General features: G+C 41.9%; 1 protein-coding gene across 1 annotated transcript in view; it reads right to left on the reverse strand.

Annotated features, from left to right (window-relative positions):
- RORB (RAR related orphan receptor B) overlaps nucleotides 1-25260 on the reverse strand; it is a 62110-nt gene that overhangs the window by 7980 nt on the left and 28870 nt on the right. The window contains exons 4-5 of the mRNA XM_061613018.1: nucleotides 5644-5765; nucleotides 315-447 (exon numbers count right to left, since the gene is read on the reverse strand). Coding sequence (XP_061469002.1) covers nucleotides 315-447; nucleotides 5644-5765 — 255 coding nt within the window. The remainder of the gene's footprint in view (nucleotides 1-314; nucleotides 448-5643; nucleotides 5766-25260) is intronic.

Consider the following 25260-nt stretch of genomic DNA (forward strand, 5'->3'; position numbering starts at 1 on the left):
GCATTGTGTAACATTTCTGCAAATACTTTTTCAGTGTGACAAAACATGATGTCCCATCTGTGTATCCTTTTTGAATCCTACAGGAAAGGGTTCAACTGCTTTATCAATGGTCCTTTAAGTTTTTGTACTTCAAATACAGATGTTAGAAAATTAACTGTAAAGTGATGGAGATGACAATTCTCCATCTGATGCTCTCTGGATGTTTTGAACTACAACTCCCATGAGCCCCAGCCAGATATTGTAGTTCAAAACATTTAGAAGGCTCTAAGTGGGGAAGGCTGATGGAAACTCTGACATTATCCCTGCTTACTCACCTGACTTGAGAAGTAGAATTTGATCATTTTGACAGAGCTCCATGAAGCCTGTTATCCGCTTTGCAAATTCCACCACATACTGAATGGCATGTGTGATCTGGATTGCACACTGCTGCCACAATGCTTCTCTTGACTTCCAGAAGAAATGGACATGCAAAAGGAGAGCAAATAAGTGAGTACGTCCTTTAGATGGTGATGATAATCACAAAGAAAGTTGATCCTTGGGATATTAAATGGGCACCCAGCATTGTCTAATCAAGGTACGCTATTCAGAGTCACAAGATCAATAATATATTGTTGACAATTACCCATAGGATAAATGCAGATCCTATAATATCAGAAACAATGTGCAGACGATTAGAATGTCTGAGTGCACAATGAAAATAGTGAGAAGAATTAAATATAATGCTAAACACAAAAATGTTCAAGTAAGTCCAGGCTGCAAAGTTCAGGGAGTGTTCACTGCTGGACAGACCTCCTCTGAGGATGGGGCAAATGTAAGAAATGAATCAGATCCCACGCATCCCTTGCACTCTGTGGTAACTGATCTGGAATCATTACAAAGCACCATTTCTTACTATGCGAGTGGAGTTGCTCCACAAGTCAATGCATAACTTGCAGGTCCAGAAGTGGGTTATATCTAATCATTACACTCTAATATAGCAGTGGCGAATGTCCGCAGCAGGTCTCCAAATATGGCCCATGAGACCATTTCCCTCAACTTACCCCTACCTACCTCACACCTGATGTAATGTCAGATGTAACATCAGGTGTGGGACAGGTAGAGATGTGGTTGCAAAGAACAACCTGGAGCCTTAAAGTACATTCCAGAATGTTCCTTTGCAAGCAAGGCTTGTTGTGAGTGTCAGTTAGCTGATTGGTGATGACAATAAGTCCTGCTGGGATTGGCTGCACAACAGATTTCCCAACCCTGCCCAAAGCGGGGCTTGCTGTCAGTGCTGATCAGCAGATTGGTGCTTACACCAAGCGTCACTTGCCAATGAACAATCAGGAGCAAAGGAAAATGCTTCATCTGATGTCTTTGTGATGCCAGGTAACCAGTCCCACCCACCTGTGACAGTGGTTCACTGGCTAGATCAAGTTCCCTATCCCTGCTCTAATGGTTGGAGTTATGCATGGCTGATATGGTTTCTGGAGGATGTGCTCTTTCCTTCGTAGTAGGTTTGCTCAGACTTTTCTGCACACTGAACACCTGAGCTTCCACCAGTAGGTGGAGGGACATTACATCAGTTGCCTCCTATGGTTTTTAAAAAAAAATTTCTAGGTGGAATACCCCTGTGTCTCCTAAATGTGCTCTAATTGTTCTAGGGAACAATATAAATCCATCCATAGGGCTGGGCCCCTATCTCATTTCTGCCATGCTCTAAATACTCTCCTCGCAGAGCAGAACCGAAGGAGAGAAGGAGGAAGACACAAAAGCAGCTGCAGTAATCTACTGGAGCTGGGTTTTAGGACAGCAGTAGTGTAGTGGCAAATTCAGAAGTGCAGGGTCACTTCATGTTGGTCACAGCCATGCCCCCCCCTTTTTGCTGCTGGGTTAAGAATGAGATCCTTGTTAATTCCTTGGCACACAACAACACATATATTGCACACCTGAGCATATTCTCTGGCACTGTGGAGCCTGGTTTGCACCTTGGACCACTAGTGAGTTAAGGGCAATGAAACAGGGTGGACAACGGCTAGAGCACAAGTGGCAAAAGACATACTGTGAGGCTGATCAAGCACAAGTAAAACATAACCATGCCTGCTGTGTGGCTGTGAGGACAGCGAAGAAGGCCCACTTCTCTGCCTCTATCACATCCTCAAGTAGCCGTCCAGTGGAGCTTTTCCGTATTGTCAGGAGTCTGTTGACATCAACTCCAGGAAATGGAGTTTTAGACCCTTCGGAGGCCCACTGTGAATTGTTTGCAAGGCACTTTGAGGGTAAAGTTGCTTGCCTTCGTAGCAGTCTTGATGCCCCATCCACATCTACTGTAGTCTCCAATGAGGTGTCCAGTGCAACGTCTGCTGCAACTTCTTGGGATCAGTTTCAGTTGATGAGGCCTGATGACGTGGACAATGTGCTTGTGACGATGTGGCCAGCAATGTCTCCTCTTGACTCTGCCCTTCTTGGCTTATTAAAGCTTGCTGACGGGGTATGACCAAGTAGATCCAGGGTGTGCTCAATGTGTCTTTGGGGGAGGGAGTGGTCCCAGCCACCCTGAAAGAGGCGGTGATCCGACTGCTTCTGAAAAAGCCCACCCTGGACTCACTGGTTTGTGACAACTACTGACAGGTTGCAAATGCCCCCTTTTTAGGGAAGGTAATTGAGAGGACAGCAATTACAAGTACTTTTGGATGAAACAGATTATCTTGAGCCAATTCCAATCTGTGTTCAGGCCTGATTATGGGACTGAATTGGCTTTGGTCGCCCTGATGAATAACCTTCATCGGGAGGGAGAGGAGGTGTGACCCTGTTATTCTTACTTGATATCTTGGCAGCTTTTGATACCATTGTCCATGGTATTCTTCTGAACTGAATTGGTGGGATGGGTATCAGAGGCACTGTTTTACAGTGGTTCTGATCCTACCTCTAGGGCTGTTTTCAGAGAATAGCATTGGGTGATTGTCTTTCGCCCCCTGGCAGTTGTGTAGTGGGGTGCCGCAGAGTGCCATCTTGTCCCCAATAAGTCCTTATGAGCGGCCATCTGTAGATTTGGGGTGAGGTGTCAGCAGCATGCTGATGATACCCAGCTCTGTAACATCTGGATTGGGAGAGGTCATGAAAGTCCTGGACCAGTGTCTGGACTCAGTGGTGGACTGATGAGGGCCAATAAACTGAATCTAAATTCTAGCAAGATGGAGGTGTTGTGGGTTGGCGGTTTCTGAGTTTGGATGATTGGTCAGTTGCCTGCTTTGGATGGGGTCTTACTTCCTCTGAAAGAGCAGGTTCATAGTCTGGGGGTGCTTCTGGATCCATCTTTGTTGCTAGAGGCCCAGGTGATCTCATTAGGAGTGCCTTTTACCAGCTTTAGCTGGTAAGAAAGCTGCGGCTATTTCTGGACCGGGATAGCCTGACCACTGTTGTCCATGTACTGGTACTGTTCAGGATGGATTACTGTAATGCACTTTATGTGAGGCTGCCCTTGAGGTTGGTCCGGGAGCTGTAGCTGGTGCAAAATGTGGCAGTGCTACTGCTCATTGGGGCAGGGTATCGCCAACATGTTACTCTGCTGCTGAAAGAATTGCACTGACTGCCCATTAGGTACCAGGTCAAGTTCAAGCTTCTGGTTTTGGTGTACAAATCCCTATGCAGGTTGGGACCAGGATACTTGAAAGATCGTCTTACCCCTCATATACCCAGTCAATCTCTGTGCTCTACAGCTGAGGGCCTCCTGCAGATACCATCTTATTAGGAGGTCCGTTCCACATAACATAGGAAGCTGACCTTTAGTGTTGTGGCACCCACCCTTTGGAATTTCCTTCCCTAAAATATTAGACAGGTGACATCTCTGTTATCTTTTCAGTGCCTACTGAAGACCTTTCTGTTTCAACAAGTCTTTTAAGTAGAGACCTTATCCCAGTCTGCATCTGTGTTAGAATTACTTGTTAAAGATGTTTTTGAAGTTTTTTAAAAAGATCTTTTAAAGATGTTTTGTTTTAATATGTTTTAAAGTTTTGTTTTTAAGATGCTTTCAAGTGTTTTTAGTGCTTTTGTTTGCCACCCTGAGCTCCTTCTAGGAGGATAGGCGGGATAAATAGTATGCCTAGGAGCCAATACGTGTGAAAGGAGAGAATGTTAGCTGCTGAGAAGCGCCTTCTCAGTAGCTGACTCACCTCCTTTCACTCTGATTGGCTCCAATCAGCTGGAAAGGACAAGGACGCATGTTAAAAGACTCTTCTCAGTGGCTAACACCCACCTTTTGTGTCTCATAGGATGTCTCATAGGATGCTGGAGACATAGGGACCCCTCTGAAACCCTGCTCCCAAAAAAGTAAGGGGTCTAAGATCATCTGAGAACCTGCACATCTACATCCCTGTAGGACAGTGAACGTCTTTTTGCTCAAGTGTGGGTTTATGACTAGTCCCTAATGTCCCTGCAGATGCCCTAGTGCCCTCAGACAATTTGCTTGGTACCCATGGAGGCCCCTCCAATTTTGTTGTTGTTTGTTTTTAGGTATAACAATGGCTGGAATACAAAGTGCAGGCCTTCAGCACTTCAGAATGCCTCTAGGACCCGCCTGGGCCCAAATGCATTGCTCTCAGCAAAGGAGAGAAGGATGACAGGGAAGCCGGGGGCCCAGTGCCTGGCCTTCCACCTGCCTGCTAAAACTTTTTATTATTATTTTTAAGGAAAAAGAAAAGCCCCCCATGCTGCTCCTTGGTAAGCTTAGGGGATGGGAGGGAGCGATTTGGGGCATGTTTTGTCTGGTTATTTTAGGGGGAGATACCTATCATTTTGGAGGAGTACATAAGGTTTTTGCCTTTTGGGGCTTGTTTATTGGGGGGTGAGTGCTTTTGAGTGTTTTTTGGGGGTAGATGTTTGGGTTTTATCTGTTTATGACTCTTTTGGGATGGATTTTGCTTTTTAAAGTGATTCTTGCTTGTTTGTTTTACTTGATACACTTTACTTTCATGATATTTGGTTATATCAGGATGAGGTTTGGGGGAAATATTTTATTTTATGCTGGTTTGCTCTAATCTTACTGTATGAATTCTGTTGCTGGCGGCCTTAAGACTCCTGTCAGAAAGAAAGGTGGGATTGGGGAAGGGATGAGGGAGAAAATTGCACTCTCCTAATTTGCATTGTTCTTGGAAATTTGCACTATATCAGATGTTGTGATGCAGTTTTCTATCCCCATCCCCCCAGGGGGGTGTACATTAGTGGAGAGTGCATTAAAATCATATATTGGTGAAAACAATATACAAAAATGTGTTATATTAGGCAAAATTGCTTGCAAAATGTGTACATTGGAAGGAGGCATGTGCATTGAAATGCTGGTAAATTTTCATGAGGACTTTTTATTTAAAACACACACAAACTGATGCAGAAATGTGGTAAACTGAATTTAAGATTGAAAATATGAGAAAATGAGAGAAAAAGAAATTGACAGATTTGAACATCCCTAGTTTGGGTGAATCCAAATTAATATATAGTTCCAGAAGCTTATAAGCAGAGACTGTAAGACTTTGCCCATTTTAAAATGTATTTTTCAAAACTGCTGTCATCAAGGGTGCTGTTCAGCAATTCATGGGCAGAGATAATGCACAGAATGACAATGATTAGGAAAGATGAATGGAAGTCAAAGACGGCTGCATTTTTTGATACCTTGCTCTGGTATTCTTTGATCTCTTCATATGTGTGGGTTTGCCAGGCTAGCTGGTGTAGTTCCTCTATTGTGTACTGGCACGTCTCCAAATGGGACTTAATGATATTCTGTGCAATTCGATCTGAGAAAGAGAGACAAAAAGAAACTCTGCTTTAGAAATAAGTTTAAAAAACATTTTATGCTTCGTTTCATACTGCTTTAATCATGCCATTTGTTTTGGTGAAAAGGCAAGATAGAAATTAAATAATAATAACAACAAAAATAATAACAACACAAGAACAGTAGAATAGTAATTATGATGATAATGATGCAGTTATTCTTTTACTGCAGTTACTGTATAATGAGCTGGCAGCTGAACAATAATGTCAAGAATACTCTCCCTATTGCTACATCTCAATGGGCACTCTTATTTAGTGGTACTTGATTGCCATGATCACATTTTGGGGAATACTGCATCAACAGTTCAAAATAATGTGAAAGCCAGCAGATTGTTAACTGCACTATCTATCAGTTTGTAACAGAAGTCTCTGTAAGCGTCAAGGGTAAAACTGCATAAATATATACACATATCTTTGGTTTTATGTCTTCCTTGAAATTTGTCTTTGGCCCTAGATCACAACTCCTGTGGCCATAAGATGATGGTGATACAGCAACTAACACTTGCCTCAAAGCAGTAAGTATACATGGAATGGAAATGCTGCCAACCTGAGTAAATTTGGGCGCCTCCAGACTGTCAGTACTTTGTTGGAAGGATTCAAGCACGTAACAGGAAATGTAGGGTTGCACAATTAAAGTGGATTAAAGTGCTCTGTTGTCCTAGAACAATGAATCCACTTTTTAAAAAAATAAATAGTTTTTTTGCAGTTAGGAAAGTGACAGGAAAAGCATTGAAAACTGTGGGGTGAACAAATTACGTATAAACTCTCTGCAAACAAATAGGGATGACAGCAGGATGCATGTTCATTGTCATATATCCATTTCTGCAAACAAATCAGAACAAATGCTCAATAAAAACTAGATATGACCTGACCTCCACATGCAAATCACATTAAATGCTCAATAAATAGATTGTCTGGAGGACCCCTTAGTAGTGCTGGAAAGCCTGGAATGAGACGTTGTGTCATACAACACAGTAGCTATATACTGCTGCCGCAGAGCTCAACTGCTGAAAAAGCCAGTAAGACAAGGACACTTAATATTCTGTGTTGTGCCATTTTGTGTACAGAAGCAGCTCTGCTCACATGCAGCATTTAATTACTTCATTTATGTGAAATATTTCTAAACTGCTCATGACCCAAATGTACAGGGCAGCATACTGTAGGTATAAATAAAAATCATTCATACTATGTATAATAAAAACAAATGTGTGCAAACAACAAATTGAGAGGCAGCAAAAACTCTAAGGCAGGCTTAGGCAGCATATACATTAAAAATGCCTGGACAAATCAAAGTGTTGTAACGTGGCACTGAAAATATTGTAATTTCAGCACCAGGGATCAACATACAACATACTTCCTTCTTTCTAAAGAAGGCACTCTGAGAAGAACCTCAGACAAAGATCTTAAGATATAGGCAAGCCGAAGCTGTTATGAGAAGAGGTGTTACTTCACGTATTTGAAGGTAAATGTCAGCTCCTAGATTTGGGCTTCGAAGTGAATAGGCAACCAATGTAGTTCCTTCTAAATTTGAGTAATATGAACCTACCTGGAACATCCAGTCAGAATTCTGGAAGCCATTTTCCATGCTAATTGAAAGCTTGAAGTATGGTTTAAATTTGTATACTTATTTTTAATTGTTGTAAACAGCCAGAGGGCTTCAGCTATGAGGTGGTATACAAATGCAATAAATAAATAAATAAATAAATAAACAAATCTTCAAGGACAGCACATAGATTGCTGTGGCCTGGCTATCCCTGTTCAGGAACACCTGTAGATGGCAAACTAACTGAAGCTGGGAAAAGACAGTCAGTACCACTGAGGCCACCTGCATAGCAATGCTGGATCAAGTACTGCCGGGTTCCTTTCTCATAAAGAGAGCAAATTGACTTTTTTATTTATTTATTTATTTATTTAATTTAATTTATATACCGCCCTAAGCCCGAAGGCTCTCTGGGCGGTGTACATAAAAGGTAAAAGCAGGCACAATATATAAATACAATAAATACAATAACTCAAAAAACAAAAACACACCGGTCACCGGTTCTTCTTTGGGCTATGTGGCGTGTCTGCACAATGGTAGCAAGGAGGCACCATTCTAGTTTCACCAAATGTACCTGCAAAATGGTACCAGTCACCAAATGCCTCTTGAAAAAGGACAGATCTCCATGTGACTGCATAGAATACCTATATATTCACATTCACAGCACGCATATGCAATCCTTGCTACAAATGCAGCCACTCTCAAATGCAAATGCATTGACAGCAAACATAATTGAGATGACTTTTTAAAATAAAAGCTGTTGCTTTGAACCCTCTATTTTTGAGCACAGGCCAAGCTGTTGAAATTCTAGTCAAGCTTCTAAAACTCTGGCCGTTTAGTAACCTTGAGAGCCACTGCACAGACACACCTTCTCAAGCAGTAATGGAAATCATGCAGAGCAATTCTACGCAGCCACCATGAAATGACCAAAACAACTGAATTGGCTTGCAAAAGAACGAGATTATGTCTATAATTGTAATGCAACATATCAGCTGGCTTCAACCATCTTGTAATATATATTGATTGGCACAGCTAATATTTACAGCTTTTGAGCTCTGCTTCTCTTATTCCTTTTTGTTTTGGAAACGTTATTTATCTTGAAATAAGTCGGTTCAGCATCATTTCCTGTGCTCCTATATGTTTGGCATCTGCAGTTCCACATCCACATCACAACTTTCTGTATATATGCCCTTTGTTTCTCAACATGATGACAAACCTCCATCTGGGTGTGCAATGCCTTGGGGTGGGCAGCAGAAGCAGCCGCTGCCAACAAGACTCTGTGTGCTGGCATCTGTATGCAAGCCAGGTGCAAAGGCAGACTTAAGATTCTTGTGCCACAAGCCAGCGGAGCTAGAATGTATCACAGAAAGGCTGTGCTTGGACTCAGAGGACTGGAGTCTGACAGTTCATTCTGTGGACTGATTAGAGTTACATAAGCATCGGAGGCTGCTTGCTTGCTTAGTTGGCACTGATGAAAGGGAGAAAGGGATTAGTCTTAGAATGGAAGACAGCGAGCTGAAAGGTCTTTTAAGAAAGCCTTTTTTTAAATAAAGGCTACAGATGAAGAGTACAAGTTAATGTGGGCTTTTTCATAGACGAACCAACAACAGAGCACATGCCAGTTAAACTGAGTGGGTGGGTAAAAGGGACAGAGATTTACTTTTGTCCAGACACATAAGAACCAGTGCAGCTTTCTCAGTAGATTCAGAATCTACTCAAGGATTGTTATGCAGGCCTTGGAACATGCCCACCATGAAACTTCTTGCTAAATGGTTAGAACTACAGCGGATGGAGCTCAAATGTTATTGTTGAGGTCAGTTGGATGAATCTTCACTCTCAAATTATTCATTTCCCTTTCTTTCTTTGATAAGTGTAGCCCTCTCCCAAACAGACCTAGTGAGGCTAAATGACTATTTTTCAGTCTCTTCATCAATCAGCATATAAAGCATTCCTGGACTGAATTTATTTGGGCTCATCCAGACTGTATAATGTGTGACATGATCACTTTGTGTTCTCATTATTTTTCGGTCGTCCAGATGATCTTGCGCGCTTTTGCGCATTTTTGCGTGGTTAAATCCGCTTTGGCATAACCGCGAAAAATGCAATTTGCTTTTTTAAATCGGGAATCATCCACTGTCCCTTCAGCCACTTGGATGCAATACCGCGGACTTTACAGCTGTGGGCAGTTCTTGGGCGTTTCCTTCCCTCATTCCCAGCCAATCACGTATTTCCACTTTTGCACATGTGTGCGAATGTCCGGGGAAAGCCTGGGAAAAGGGAACCAATCAGAGCAATGGTCCAGTGTTGGGGGGGCTCTGCAACTTCTACTGTGCAGATACAGGAAATATTGGCACAGGAATACCTTGCATCAACGTACTCTATGGGACCAGAGCGAGTACGTAAACCGAAAATGTCCTTAAAGTGAAGCACTACCTTTTAAAACTTTTTTTTACCTCTCCTTCATGCGGAGCCTCAAAGCCCCTCTGCCTCTGCTGCTGTGCTACTGCTCCTCTCAGCTGATTGCGCCTCCCAGCTGATTTGCGGTGGTGCGATCACGTCTATTTCCACCCCCACGCGCTAAAGCCTCTGCTGCTGCACTGGCGTGCCTCTCAGCTGATCGCGATCGCGCCTCCCAGCTGATTTATGTACGTTAAGTGAAGGTCCGTATAGCGGGGTATTCCTGTAAGTGGTTTGCTAGAGCATTGCGCTGCATTTCTAGAGAAATAAGTGGAATTGCCAGCCATGTGTATCTCCAGTAACGTTAATATGCATAAAGGTGGAAACGCATATGTGATGTTCCTGCTTGTAGGGTAAATATGGTAAGTGCTGTTTATATAGAAGACATATGGTAAGTGGAGTGAAAGAGGAGGGGGGAGTACATGAGCAGTAGAATGCTGGATGATTGGCTGAGCGTTTAAGTGGCTGGGAGTATAAATGGAAGAATGACAGTTGAATCTGGGTGGATGTTAGTAGGGTGGAGAAGAAGGTGTTTGGTGGGTGGATGTTAGTAGGGTGGAGAAGAAGGTGTTTGGTGGATGGATGTTAATAGGGTGGAGAAGAAGGTGTTTGGTAGTGGATGTTGGGAGTGTGGAGAAAGAGGTGTTTGAGGGTGGAGGTCAGGAGTGTGGAGAAAGAGGGAGTTGGAGTTCTGATTAATAATAAGTCAACTACAAAACAGGAATAGATGAAACCATACGCTTGTGAAACATTCTAAAACTAATCTTGTTATTTCTGATATTTAATAAATACTTATTTGGTTTACCAAAGGCCTGATCCTTGGCTGGGGGATATACATACCAGAAGGGAGGGCAAGGTAATTACCAAGGCTGAACAGAAACAGTATCTAATGGTGGCAGCGGTGAAGGGAGGAATAATAACAATTCAAGTATCCAGAGTAACCCAGAGTTGTATGCTTTATCTATATAGATACAAGGGGGTTGGGAACAGCATAAGCACGCAGTCACAAAAGTAACCAGCTAGAGAGAGACTCAGGCAAAGTCTCTGGGAGTATTGGTTATAGGACGTGACTGGTGGTGCTGCCTAGCAGGGGGATCTAGTGAGATCTGTGCTAGAGCGGAGTGAGAAACCATATAAAGGACGGTCTGGACTGGTGGTATCCCTGGTGGTGCCTAGTGAAAGGCAGTAGCCACAAGCAGGTGGGAACCTGACAGGGAGAATCAGGGAAGGACGTCACAGCATACAGTCGATTTTGCGAAATATCACAAATACAGACTAACAGAAATACAGGTATTATTGGCATATAAGTGGTTTGCACGTTTCTTTCATCACTGGGAACACCGCAAAGCCTGTGCTGGCTGCTTCAGCGCTGCTTTGCAATGCAGCGCACGGGGCTCTTTTCTGCAATTTTAATATGGATTTATGGGTGGAGTGAGTGAGTTGTGTAACTAAGGCGCCCTCATCATCTGCAGGGATGCTTTGAGCCGCCCTCGCGTGAAACTGACTAGCCTGTTCCCTGCTCTCTTGTCAATTTCAGAGGGGAGATTTTTTTTTTGTTTTAAAAAAATCCCTTTTAAAAATCAGCACGTTAACCTCACGCAAACTCGACATGACGATGGTTTGCCCCATTCTCTCTCTAACCCCCCAATACCTCGCAGAATTGCCTGGATCTCTCAGACTTTGCACAGCAGTGCGCAGGGCTCTTTGCCCGCATTCCCTGCCCAAGCCAAGAGCGGCCACCCACGGGGGGGTCTGCTTGCTTCCCTCGGGGGCAGCATTCCTGGGGAGGAGCTGGGAGCTGCAGCCGAGCGCTACACTGTAGAAAAGCTCAGCAAAAACACATACATTCATTTTTGCGTAATATCGAAAATACAAGAGTGGCGAGCGGCAAGGAACTCCATTACTGACACAGGAAATTCAAACTTTTGCGCTCTTACATTCAAGTGCATGCGTGTTGCTGATTGTGGGTGAATTGGATGAGGAGCACACGTCAGATTTTGCGCACCAATTGGCTGGTAGTGGGTTGTGTTGGAGACGGAGCTGGGAAAAAGCGAAAAGAATGTGGGGGTCCTCCCACTGTGTATGAGTGAAAAAAGCGTTTTTTTTTATATCGGGAAAGAGCGAACAAACAGGTGAGGGGACTGTCAGATGACAAAGTGGATATGACAAACATGGATTATCCCGCTCCGTTTGGTTGAGCCCTTTGTGTAGTCAAACGGAACTGGTGTATCCCTGTCTTAATTAAATTCCGTTGCTCACCTCCCACCCTTGATCCTCTTGATTTTTATGGCCATTGCTCTCTTACACTGCTTCTTTCATTTTGCCTTTCAGCATTCACTTCATTCCATGAGTGCCAACATCAGGAATTATGTGGCCATTTGGGAAAGGAAATCAGGAGTTTTGCATTATTTTCAGAAGAGAAGCCATTTACAATTCATTCTTGTGGCATTCAGTAAAAAGTAAATTGTATCCACCGCTTTTCATAGCTTAGCTCAGGACCAGTTCTCATATTGCAATTTTCATCTGAAAGCATTCCCGTAATATAAGGTGCAACGGATTTATAGCATATCAGTGTCTACTCATGAGCCAGACCCAGTCTATGTTATATGTAGGCAATACTTAAAATGGGCTCACATGGCACTAATGTGTAGAGTTAAAATGTGCCTCTACATTATGTGGAAATGTCCCAAATCAGTGGCAGCTGCCACCAAGAATATGTAATTCTGCATGATATGGAAACCCACATTGACACTTCTCCATATTATGACCACACCAGGTTCTCAACAAGCTTCAGACTTAAAGTGCTATTTGAATTGCAGGTAGATGTAGTATACATTCTTCCAGCGTTACAATCTGTGCCACAGAAGTGCCTCATAGACCATGGAAAAGTGATTCCCCTCCCTCTTTGAGTTTCATAGGGCTTTCATAATACGATGCAGCAAATGTTGCTATGCAATAGGAATAAAGAACTTGTTTTCTAAATTTTAAGTTTATTAACAGAGTGATGCTGTACATGTCTACTAAAAAATAAGTCCCACCAAGTTCAATGGGGCTTACTCCCAGAAAAATGGAAATAAGATTGCAGCTTAAATACCCCCCCAAAAAAGAATCCCAAATGTACTTCATAAGACTGGCCTAATTTATGATGACAAGATGAACTGCCGGGGAAAATGACAATGTGTGGCTTATAGCATCCATGTCAAAATTGGAGTTGTATAGCACACAGCTTTCAGAATAGCAACTGACCTTTTCTGATTTCAGTAGCTTTTCTTCCTGACACCGTAGTTCCTTATTTTTAGGCTACAGCAGACTTTTCAGGAGAAGAGTATATTCAAAGATTACTTAAAGCGAAGAAGTGAATTTCACTGAAGGTTTAAATAAAATATCATCATCATGAACGTGTACGAAAAAGGAACATTAAGATTTTAAGTGGCTGTAAAAACTGATAGTTATTTACTTTGGTAGGAAACTATCAATTTACTATATACTGATTTTATACTTCATGCTACAGCCCATGTTTTATTTCAATTTCTTAAAGCTCACTCTTCTTCTTTATTGGCTTTGCGAAGTACCAGCTGCTCATATTTCAACTTATCAGTATAACTCTTGGAAAGTGTGAAGGATTTTGCCAAAGATAGGTTGTCTCTTACAAGCCTGAGAAATAACTGATTTGCTTTTACATGCGAGTGTCAAAGAGCATTCTCCTAAAACCTTGGAAATAGGAGTATAATTCAGAGCTGAGAAATAAGCATGAGCACGCAGATACACATTCAAACTACATGTTACATGGAGTAGCATATTTTACTTCGGCATTTTTTTAAAGAAAGACAAAATTACCCTGGGCAGGCTTTAAGATTGGTCAGAAGAAGAGTGGCTAGACCGAGACTGCCTTACCCTTTCTTCTGTAGTTATTTTTCAGCTTATAATAATCTCCCCAAGGTGCCTTTTCACCGACTGGGAGAAATATATGGTAAAAACACTGAGATCAAGATGGAAAAACATCTTGGTTGTGAGCTGAAAAGGGACCAGAGAGGAGAGGGTTAAGCAGCCTTTCCCCCCCACTGACACCTCTGGCTTATTGGCATCCGAACTGATTATTACCTAAAAAAATTGAGGATTTTCTTTAGCTGAAAATGACCAGAGGGGAAAGTATTAATCAACCTCTCTCCACCTTTCCTTCCTTTGCCCTGATTAGCAGCCTGCCTAGACTGATTTTGCTGATTTTAAAAAACAGCAATAATTTATAATGAGTAGATTATGACTGTTTGTAGAACCAGTGCCTTCATTTTGGAATTGTGTCAAGAGTAGAATGAAGCCCATAGATTGGAGCTGTTATTCACTAATAGGCAAAAAAAACCACTTGTGGTTTAAGAACGTACCTATAGCCCACAGATAATTCTATCAAACTTTAAAAAGCAGGGAAATTGGGCAGCTATAGTGAATGCACCAGAGGAACGGGGGACCTGGCCTCCTCTCTTATTGTCCTGCCTTACAAATTTGTACAAATGCAAATACAATTTGGGTTGGTCTTTCACAGTCCAATCCACTTCCTGTTTTTTTTGGGGGGGGGCTATTAGTGAATTTCTTTGCATTTGAATCTGGGAGGTAAGAAATGGGATCCTGTGCAAAATTGCTGAGAATGGATTGATTATGCTTATTGAGTTCAAAGGGATTTACTCCCTTGCAATCATATCTAGGATAGGTGAAACTGACCATGGGGGGATGGGTGGGAGGAGGGGCAGATGGAAGGAGGAGAATGGGAGCAGGAGGAAAGGGGAGGGGAGGAGGAGGGCAGATTTGATCATTTACATGCTTATTAAGTCCAGTGGAATTTACACCCCTGCAATCATGGTTAGGATAGGTGAAACTGACCATGAGGGAGAAGAGGGAGGGAGGACTGGAGTGGGCAGGGGAGGAGAAAGATGGAAGAGGGGAGGGGAGGAAGAAGAGAAGGAAGGGAGAGGAGAGTGGAAGGAGGAGAAGGGAAGGAAAGGGGGAAGGGGAGGAGAGAAGGGGAGGGGAAAGGCAGGTCTGATTATTTGCATGTTTATTGAGTTCAATGGGATTTACTGCTCTGCAATTATGCTTAGAATAAGTAAAACTGACTGTGGAGGATGAGAAAGGGGAGGGGACAGGAGAGGGAAGGAGGAAGGGAGGGGAAGGGGGATGGTGAAGGAGGAGGAGGCAGCGACTGGAAGGGGGAGGGAAGGGGCAAAAGGGAGGGAATAGGAGGAGGACAGGAGGGCAGGTTTGATCATTTGCATGCTTTTTGAGTTCGTTGCAATTTACTCCTGTGCAATCATGCTTAGGATAGGTGAAACTGACCTGGTGGAGGGGTGAGGAGGCGGGAGGGGGGAAAGAGGAAGGATAGGGAGCAAGGGGGAGAGGAGGAGATTGGGTGGACGGCACTGGACAGAGGGAAAGCCCCTTTCCTTTCCAAAAGGAAAACACTGTGAACAGTATCATTGTTTTTCAGGGTTTCCCCCACTGTTTTATTCTACAGCAGACACGTGTAGTGTCTCAGCCAAATTTAAACCAAAGCTGTCCCTGGGCACATTCACACCAGACCTTTATTTCACTTTAGACAGCCATGGGTTTTCCCAAAGAATTATGGGAAGTATAGTTAGTGAAGGGTACTGAGAGTTGCTAGAAGAGGCCTTCTTCACCTCACCAGAAGAGGGACTGACTGTTCAACCACTCTGGCCAGTGGAGCTCTGTCAGGGGAATAGGAGTCTTCTAGCACCTCTCAGCACCTTTCACAAACTACAATTCCAAGGATTCTTTGGGGGAAGCCATGACTGTCCAGAGTGAAATACAGCCATACAGTTGTGAGTCTGGCTTTTAGAATACTGATGGTTCTTACTGTGCATGCCCGACATTAAAATAGACTTCAATGTTACATTTCTTAAATTAAATATCAGCCATAAATGTTTTAAACTTTAAACTGCAGAAGATGAAGGTCAGTAATAGGATTACAGGTACTTTGTGAATGTGGCTGATTTTTAATTAATTTCAACAAATTATGAGACCGCTGAAGGAAAAAAGTCCAACAGGGGTCTGGATTTTCCCCCTCTTGTTTTACACTTTGAACTCTCAGTTCTCTCTGACTGTTGCGTGTATCACCATGAAAACTTAGAGGGTTGTTAAGCAAGCATTTCTGAATTCAGGACTATACATTTTGTAAGGTTTTGCTTTCAAATGAGCTTATAGGAAGCATCAGAATTGCATGGGGGGTATTTTTAATTTAACACTGCGGAATGTGAAAAATCCATGTTGGCTATAGTACAGTATACAGCCATACCTGTATACAGCCAGAGAATTTCTGTGCTATTCCCTGCCCTAGGTTCCTTTTCAAAAACAGTATATTCTGTTGGTTCTGTTGCAGCGTTTTATGTTTATTTTAAATTGAGGTTTTAATGTTTGCTTTTTAGGAGACTGCACACCAATTTGGGAACATAATCTAGAAATCTCATGAATATTGTAAATAAATACAATGGTTCATCTGACCGGATGGTGGATGTCCAACCTGTCCTGGATGGGGTCGCACTCCCCCTGAAAGAGCAGGTTTGTAGCTTGGAGGTTCCCCTAGAACCATCTCTGTCACTTGAGGCTCAGGTAGCCTCGGCGGCATAGAGTGCCTTCTATCAACTCCGGTTGATGGCCCAGCTATGCCCCTATCTGGACAGGGATAACCTGACTTCAGTTGTCCATGCTCTGGTAACCTCCAAGTTAGATTACTGCAATGTGCTCTACGTGGGGCTGCCTTTGAAGACGGTTTGGAAACTGCAGCTTTTGCAAAATGCAGCGGCCAGATTGGTAACAGGGACCAAACGGTTTGAACTTATAAAACTCACTCTGGCCCACTTGCAATAGCTGCCTGTATGCTTCCGAGCCCGATTCAAGGTGCTGGTTTTAACCTATAAAGCCTTACATGGCTTGGGACCACAATACCTGATGGAACGCCTCTCCCGACACGAACCCACCTGTACACTACACTCAACATCAAAGGTCTTCCTCCGGGTGCCTACTCTAAGGGAAGCTGGTAGGCTGGCAACAAGAGAGAGGCCCAAATTATGGAATGAACTTCTTGACGAGGTGCGCCTGGCGCCAATACTGTTATCTTTTCGGCGCCAGGTCAAGACTTTCCTCTTCTCCCAGGCATTTTTTAACGGCATTTGAATAGCACGTTTTTAACTTGCCTATCGGTTTTTATGAGTTTTAATTTGGTATGGTTTTAAATTTGTATATTTGTTTTTAATTGTAGTAAACTGCCCAGAGAACTTCAGCTATGAGGTGGTATATAAATAAATAAATACACAGTTCATTGTTGTTTGACTACAATCTTTTTGCTCTGTTTCCTGATTAGTATTAATTATATAATTTTTGACAATTTAATTCAGTCTATTTTAGGGGATAGTGTTTTCTGTTTTTAATCTGAGAACACTGGAATTTGATACAAGAGGGAAATTGCAGTTTTTGTGTGATAAGCATTGAAACAAACTGATCCTACCATGAGACGGTCACCTCAGGCAGCTGGGTTTTGGTGACATGAAGGTCAGCAACCTGTTAGTTCTTCTTAATTATATTTTTATTCCGGGGGAGGGGCAGGAGAGGCACGTTGTGGGATTTTCTGCCTCACATGCCAAAATAACTTGAATAGCCTACAATAATATGTACCTTGACTTGGGACAGTGGGAGGAGTCACTTGTTGTTCCGCCCCAGGTAGCAAAGTGCATTTGACTAGCCTTGACAGAGCTCCTAAAATATTGCAGTGAAATTTCTTGAGAAAGTGCAGAAAATGGTAGGAATTATAATTTTGGGCTGAGCCATACCTATAACTCACAGTGACATTTTCCGAGAAAGGGAAGAACAAAGCACACTAGCAGTGTAGGGGCTTTTTATGAAAAAGGACTTCACAGTCCTATTTGTCATGGCCTCTCTCTTCTGAGGTGAATTGTGCCCAAAGGGACAAGTTGGGCTGCTCCTCTTTCTCCTATGACAAACGTCCATGCTGATCCTTTACAACCTTTCACTTTGGTATTATGTGATCTTGTCAGATGGTTGGAGCATTTTTAAAAACAGAAAATCAGAATTAAACTGCACAGAAAACAAACCAAGCAAAACCAAAATAACACTAAAAATTGGGAAAATAGGCATTGAGCTTGCTCTGCATTTGAGACAGGGTTGGGATCCATTTGTTCGTGCTGGTGCAACACTGGTTTGATCACATTCTGCTGAACTGGCTAAGTGGTTTTATTCCATGTTTGCTTGTTTGTTTGCTGCTGTTCTTTGCTGTTACTGGTTCATTTTTCCCCTTTTGAAAAATAACAATATTGTTATTGTTCTTGGGTCCGTTTTCAGAGTCCAGGTTCGGTGGCGACCCTGAGATGCAGTGGTGAGTGGAGCTGCCAGGATGGCCACCCATGCTCTTTAGCAGGGCGGGGGGAGAGGAGGTGGCTTGGCAGAGGCTGTTGGTTAAGTTGGCAACATGATACTCCCATGCCACTACAGATTCCCCTCCCTGGGGCACCAATAACAATGATAGTAATACTGTATTGTTACATTCAGTCTTGTTTTTTAAATAACTAGTGTTGGGGAAAGCCTCATAAACTCACAGACAGACATGGTTGGTCAATAAAGACAGAGAACATGTGGATTGTAGGGAAATCTGGTGTCTCATTCAATTGTAGCAAAACTCTCGCCCATCCCTAGTTTGAGATCATGAGATTTTCAGAATTTCAATTTCTCCCCTTCCCCCCCCCCAAAAAAAAACACTTATAATGCAGCAGCCAGAAACATTAAACTTGGCTACAATTCTGCACATTCCTGTTTTTCTAATTGCATATTGGTGTCAGTCAGATTTATATTATAGTCAACTGGTCAATAAAAATGTTAAAAGACTAGCAATACAGGAGAAAGAGGCTTAGATGTCAGAACAGTAATATGGTTAGATATAGGACCCTCATGCCTGCTATTCTAGGTCTTTTCTGCCTGACCAAGGATAAACTGTTCAGAGTGCCCAGTATGCTAAATGTGTCTCCAAAGCACCTTCCTTCTTTTGTTTGTTCCTTTTTTCCCTGGAGAAAGCCTTGCTTTCTTTGCACCCATTTCTTACGCACAGGGAATCACAGAACTTTGAAGTATGTCTCCTAAAATACTGATAATCATCTTCAATTAAAAAGAATAATGAATTTTAATTTGCCACTTACCCTTAGGATACAGTTGAGTAGTTAAGAGCTCATTTCAGCTTATACCCTAACTTGAACTCTCCTAGGGATCCATTTTGAATTAATACTGCAGCGGCTCTGTGGCTTCACTCAGTGTTGCTTGGAAGTATTTATCTGTATCATGTCATCTCTTTTTTAATTAGAACTAATAATACTAACATTACTGACACCATCTTTTCACTACAGCTAGGTCATTTGTGATTAATGGCATGTTTCTCAACCCAAGTCCAAATACTAGTGAATATTTTTTCAGAGGAGCTAGGAGTGGGAAAGCACCAGGAGAAAAGATAGTGAACCAGAGGCAATTAGTTGCAGTACTTTTATAAACAGAAATTACAGCAACATAGAGTAAGTTACTGATGGGCATTGCTACTGGATCCTCTTCTGATGCGTAAGAGACATCAGCAAAAGGATTTGATTTTCTCATGTTCAGGTTTCTATCAGGACATTAGGGATCTTCGTTTTGGATCATTTGATAACATTTATTCTGATATGCATGTATCATTAGTTTTAAAGGAAACAGACATGGGCTAGAAATACAGCTGGATAAACATTTCATGATGACTCCATTCTACACAGTTGGTGCCCTGGTGCTTCTTCACGCCAAGAAACTTTTTATCCCCCCTCCTTTTTTGTATATTTCCAAGCAAGTGTTGCTTCAATTTCTGAAGAGGGTTGATTCTAGGATGGAAAGGAACTACAATGTGGGCTCCTCTTAATGGCACAGGTCTTCTCACACGATTTGAGCACCACATCAAGGAATTGTGTTGCAGTGGTTTCCATGGTGCTAAGGTAACATAAGAAGGAAGTCTGATTTAAAAAAAAAAAAAAGCTGGTTTTGATGCTTATGCTAACTTATGGGCATGGAGAGGTCTGGCTTTTCACAATTCTATCTAGTTAAAATTTCTGGAAGCTGTCTCATACAGAGCCTGCACAAGAGCCTGCCTGAGCCTCTGCTGATCCCACCCTACACTCCTCTTAATCTCCGCCGCACCTCTGCTGCCCCTCCTCTTCATTGTGTGCCCTTCAGCTTACTTTTTTATGTCTTTTATGTTTATGTTTTTATGAGAGGACCCTCTGCCTCCCTCTTGTTCCTCCTTCCCTCTCTCTTGGGACAATCCTAGTGTGACAATTCCAGAATGCTGCCATTCCTCTGCCCCCCGCCGAAGGCAGTTGCCTCAGTTTCCAGATTTTTCTTCCTTTTAGCCACAGGTTAATGTTTCAAACTGTGGCATGAACTTTCCCATCAGGCCTGGGAAAGGTAGGCATAGTTTGCCCATCACAGGCTGCAAGGGCAACCTCCAATGCGAAGCAGGCCTAATTAGGCCTGCAGACTGGAGGTTCCCCAGCAATGGCTGAATGGAAGGGCTAGCCGTGGTCTCTTGATTGTTCACTTATCATTTCTCATGGTGTACTTCTTTATTTATAATATTTCTATACTGCCTTTCATAAGGCATAACCCAAGGTGCGTCTTAACACTAAAAAAATAATAATGAAGATGCATTAAAATACAGCAAGGTAATGAATATAACAGCAACCACAGAGCCAGGGCAAATCACAGTAAGTTAGGTATTACTGGCTAGCAGAGGGCCAAGGAAGTTACCCTGTTCTGTTCCACATTACAGCAAAGCTGCTAGTGCATGTAGGACACATACATGTGTAAGTTTTGCAAGGTTTTTCTGGGGCAGGGACTCTTACTGCTTGTTGTAGTCAAGGCTATCTACAGAGGGAAGTGGGAAAGCTGCAGCTGTTTTCTAGAACCTGAAAACTGACTGTATCACCTTTTTGCTTCTCCTTGGGAGTGGGGATGCTTGAGAAATTTGATTCTGTGACTTTTGCTTTAAACGTATCTGATCAGCTCCTCCTGGACTAATGTGTGCATCAGAATGTAATTATCTTTTGGATTTCATACATCTCTGATGCAGTTTGTGGCTCCAAAAATATACAAAATGCATTTAAAATGTGTATTTTAGGATAAAACTAGTAAATTGTGTACATTGATAAAATGCATATTTAAATATGTATTTTGTCATAAATTTTCAATATTTGTTTAAGTTTTTAAAATTAAATATGCAGATTAAGCTGGAAACAGGATGGAAAAGACTTATAAATGAACACATGTTAAACTGACATAGATCAGGCATAGACTGATCTGTCTATTCCCATTGGGAGCAGAATGTTGCTATGGAGGGGACTGCCAAGCCTGAGCTGAGCTGAAGGCTAATGTATAGGGGAGGATGGTTTGCTACAATGAATGGGGCACTACTGCACTAATCTCTGTTTGCTGTCAGCTAGCTCCCACCCGCCTGTCTTTTTACTTACAACCAATGATGATGATCATTTTTTAGGGTGAATGGGGAACTGCCCACACACCTCCATTAGCCTTCAGCTAGCCTGCCTTCTTACTTCAATCAATGCAGTGGGTTGCTCTGCTTGTCAGTTGTTTCCTCCTTAGGCCGCATTGACACCATACGTTTATACCACTATTATTCCACTTTAAACAGTCATGGCTTCCCCCAAAGAATCGCAGGAAGTGTAGTTTCTGAAGGGCGCTGAGAGTTGTTAGGCGATTCCTAGTCCCCTCACAGTGCTAAGATTTCCATAGTTCTCTGGAAAGAAGGACTGACTCTCAAACCACTTGGGAAATTGTAGCTCTGTGAGAAGAACAGGACTGCTTGGAGCTACATCCTCGTGTTAAAAATACCTTTGAGATCCTTGTAAAAACACTCCCAAAATCCCCAGAGAAGGAATTTTCTGCACAGAGTCAGCCAAAATGAAACACACAAGCTTGCCGAGCAGTCACAGTGTCTGGTTCTGGTGCAGAAGAGCCTTTACCTTTGAGAATATGCTCAAAGGGTACAGGAGAGTTATAGAGCCTCTATTCCCAGCTGGACTGGTTCAGTTCTCTGCTTATGAGCAACCTTGTAAGCAGCCGATTTTTTCCCCAAAGCAGCATGTGTGTGCTTTTTACTTATAAGAATACTTATAAACTGCTAACTCATAAAGATATCAAGGTGCTATATAGTAAAATCATTAAAATATCATAAAACAAAATCGTAAAATGTATAAAATAATAAAATACAGACATGAGCAACACTTAAGCAAATTAATTCTCTAAAAACAGCTGGTGAAACAAATACATTTTCAGTAGGCAACAAAATACCCAGGATGTAAGTGCCTGTCTGATTTCAATAGGAACAGTGTTCCAAATTACTGATGCCACTATGCTGATTCACAAAGTAACTAAACAAATATGGAATAACCAGGACACTCAGGAGGGCTTCTCCAGATGATCAGAGTGTTGTATGTTAGCGATCTCATATGTATTTTTAACATTGTGGTAAAAAGACATTTTGGAAGTCTTATTTCAAAGAAGCTATGAGCTCAGACCTGCGTATGTGCAGACCCAGGATTTTCTTTTTCTGGGGGGGGGAGGGATCAACCCTAAACCCAAGTCTTATGGAAACTTTCCCTATCCAGTATCAGGAAATAAAACTATTATTTAAATTCACACTGAAAAGCCCTATCACCTGTTTTAGTCCCATGCAAGTAGGGTCTGATATTCAGTACCAAGCACTCCCTACGCTTTAATCAATCTATTATACCCCAAGGCAAAGGAAACCAGTTCAAGTTCACATTTTTATTTGTTGATGGTCATAAAACAAATGGAATGTAATGCTTATATATGAAGTATATAACGGCATTGTAACCAAAACATACAAGGATGGCTTGAACTTTGAAAACAATTTTTTTCTGTACCTGACAACTGAGGCCTCCTGGCCCACCAACACCAGAGAGCCAGGTAATATTAAACCTTTGTCTTAAGTTTTGATGTCTTCCTATCTTTTAAAAGTCTGCAAATGCTGAGTGCCTTCAATAAATCAAATTTTTACTTCTAGGTTCATCTTCTCTGCTTGGATACAACCACTCTACCCATTTTACCACAAGGTTACAATGACAAGCAGTTTTAGCCTGTTTTTCTCTAAAGTTTATTTTAAGTGGCGGTGGATGCATCACAAGTATTTGGAAGACCCATTCAAGTTTTCCCTATTAAAAGTGATTCCATACTTGAATTATGAAGTGGTGGCAGCAGTCAAAGTACATGGAGAGTTTAGAGGTCCTTTTGGTGATTTCAGATCCCTGTTTTTGACCCAGGAATTCTACAGTTTCCTGAAGCAATGCATTCATGGGATGAAAGGGGATAAGGGGCCCTTAGGATCAGCACACCAGCCCCACTGGTATATTTGGTACTGATTCTTTGCTTTACTTTCCACTCCCTTGAGAACACCATGCTTTCCTTTATATAGAATTTTTAGGCTCTTTCTATCTATACGTAAAAAAGAATTTACTAGCTCAACTAGTACAAATTGTCCATATAGAAAGACATACAGTAGTTGCAAAACTGGTATTTGCTGCTGTTGCTGTTTTGCACACACTGAGAGTCAGAGCAGGGTTTATTTTTTCCTACTGTGCAAGCAGCCAGCATACTGGTCCAATAATGTGCTATTAATATAAGGTTATGAAGATTTTAAAAGAACCAATATTTATCTTCATTTTCTATTTATCTTTTCTTGTCTATGCTCCTTATTAAATGCCAACTGCACAGTAGCTTATTTCACACTGCACAAAATGTGTCTAGCTGCATATTAGAATAAACCCCAAGTCAGATAAAATCACACAAATGAGACTGTTGAGATCTGACAATCATGTCCAAATATTAGAGTGGGGGTCTACCCAGACATTCTTTGCTACCTGCTGAGAACCATTAGTTACACCAATGTGAAATGAAAATAAAAACAGTTTTAGTGATGCAAAAATAGCCTATAAATTATGTGTACATTTTCTTGTTATCATATGAAACAAGAAACACTGAAGGTACATTTCTTATGCTTACACCTTAGCAAAGGGAACAAACAATGTCATCCTCAGTTGTGAATCGTAACTGCTAGCCTATGGCAGGGGTAAGCAATGTAGTGCCATCGAGGTGTGGACTGCAGGTCCCATCTGCTTCTGCTGGCCTGATTGGAGTTGTAGTCCATAACATCTGGAGAGCACCATGTTGGTTATTCCTGGTTAGGGTCATTTCATGCCCCCTTTGAAATAGTTCAAAACAAATTTCTACGATCTATACTTGCCATCCCATGTTGTGTTCCCAACTATATTTTACGCCTAGAAGTTGGGCTCCCTACAATAGAATCCCTTATGTGGACGTGTTGAATTAAATCATGGTTAAAGATGATGTTTGCTCCGGTGGGCTTGGCCCCTTATACTCTAACTGACACTTTCCAGTCCAAATGGAAAAAGTCGATAAATACTAAACTACTAAGTTTAGGGTTTTCTATTCCCCTGGTCCTCAATCTGGGTTACACAAAAGCAAAAGAGTATATTCTTCAACGAATTCTCGACATCGAATTCCAAGGCCATCTGTCGTCGGCAACAAAATCTAGATTTAATGCAAGGCCATTTGTACCCGCCCATTATTTAACAACTTTGACTATTCCTAAATTTAGAATAGCGTTCACACTGGCCAGGTTTAACATCCTACCTTTGGCACTTTTGGAGGGCAGATTCAAAAAAATCCCTTATGACGAGAGGGTCTGTCCATGTGGTGATGGTGCAGTGGAATCGGTGCGGCATGTGCTACTATACTGTTTATTTTACAGCAATCTTCGATACAAGCTAATTACTCCAATCCTACACAACATTCCTGGCAGAAACGAGGCTTTTTATGTTGATTTTCTTTTATCTGACCAAACCCCACAAATATCAGCCAAGGTAGCTAGTTTTTGTGCCGCTGCTATCCTTTGCAGAAGAACTTTGTTACTTTGTTAATTTGATTGTTAATTTGGAGTCACAGAACCGGTTTTAACGAGATTTTAATTCCTCTGTGCTGTTTTTATTGAAAAGCTATGTTCTCCTTTTTAATGATCTATATTTTTATGCTGGTCTACACTGTAATAAAGCTTATTCATTCATTCACTTCCGTACTCATTTTTGAAATCATGTAAAAGTGGTTGTAGATATGTGTATCTCAGTGGTTGGTCATGTGAATCATATATGGCCTAACACATGTCCAATACCCGCATTTGACTCTTCCATTATTGCTGAGATATACATCTTCTGATCTTTCCTGCATTCTTATTAAAAACATGACTATTATTTATTCATTTTGACAATTTATATACTGCTTAATTACAATAGTCTGTAAGTGGTGTTCAGCAAACTCAACTAATA

Source organism: Rhineura floridana, chromosome 1 (genome assembly GCF_030035675.1).
Source record: "Rhineura floridana isolate rRhiFlo1 chromosome 1, rRhiFlo1.hap2, whole genome shotgun sequence".
Classification (NCBI taxonomy): domain Eukaryota; kingdom Metazoa; phylum Chordata; class Lepidosauria; order Squamata; family Rhineuridae; genus Rhineura; species Rhineura floridana.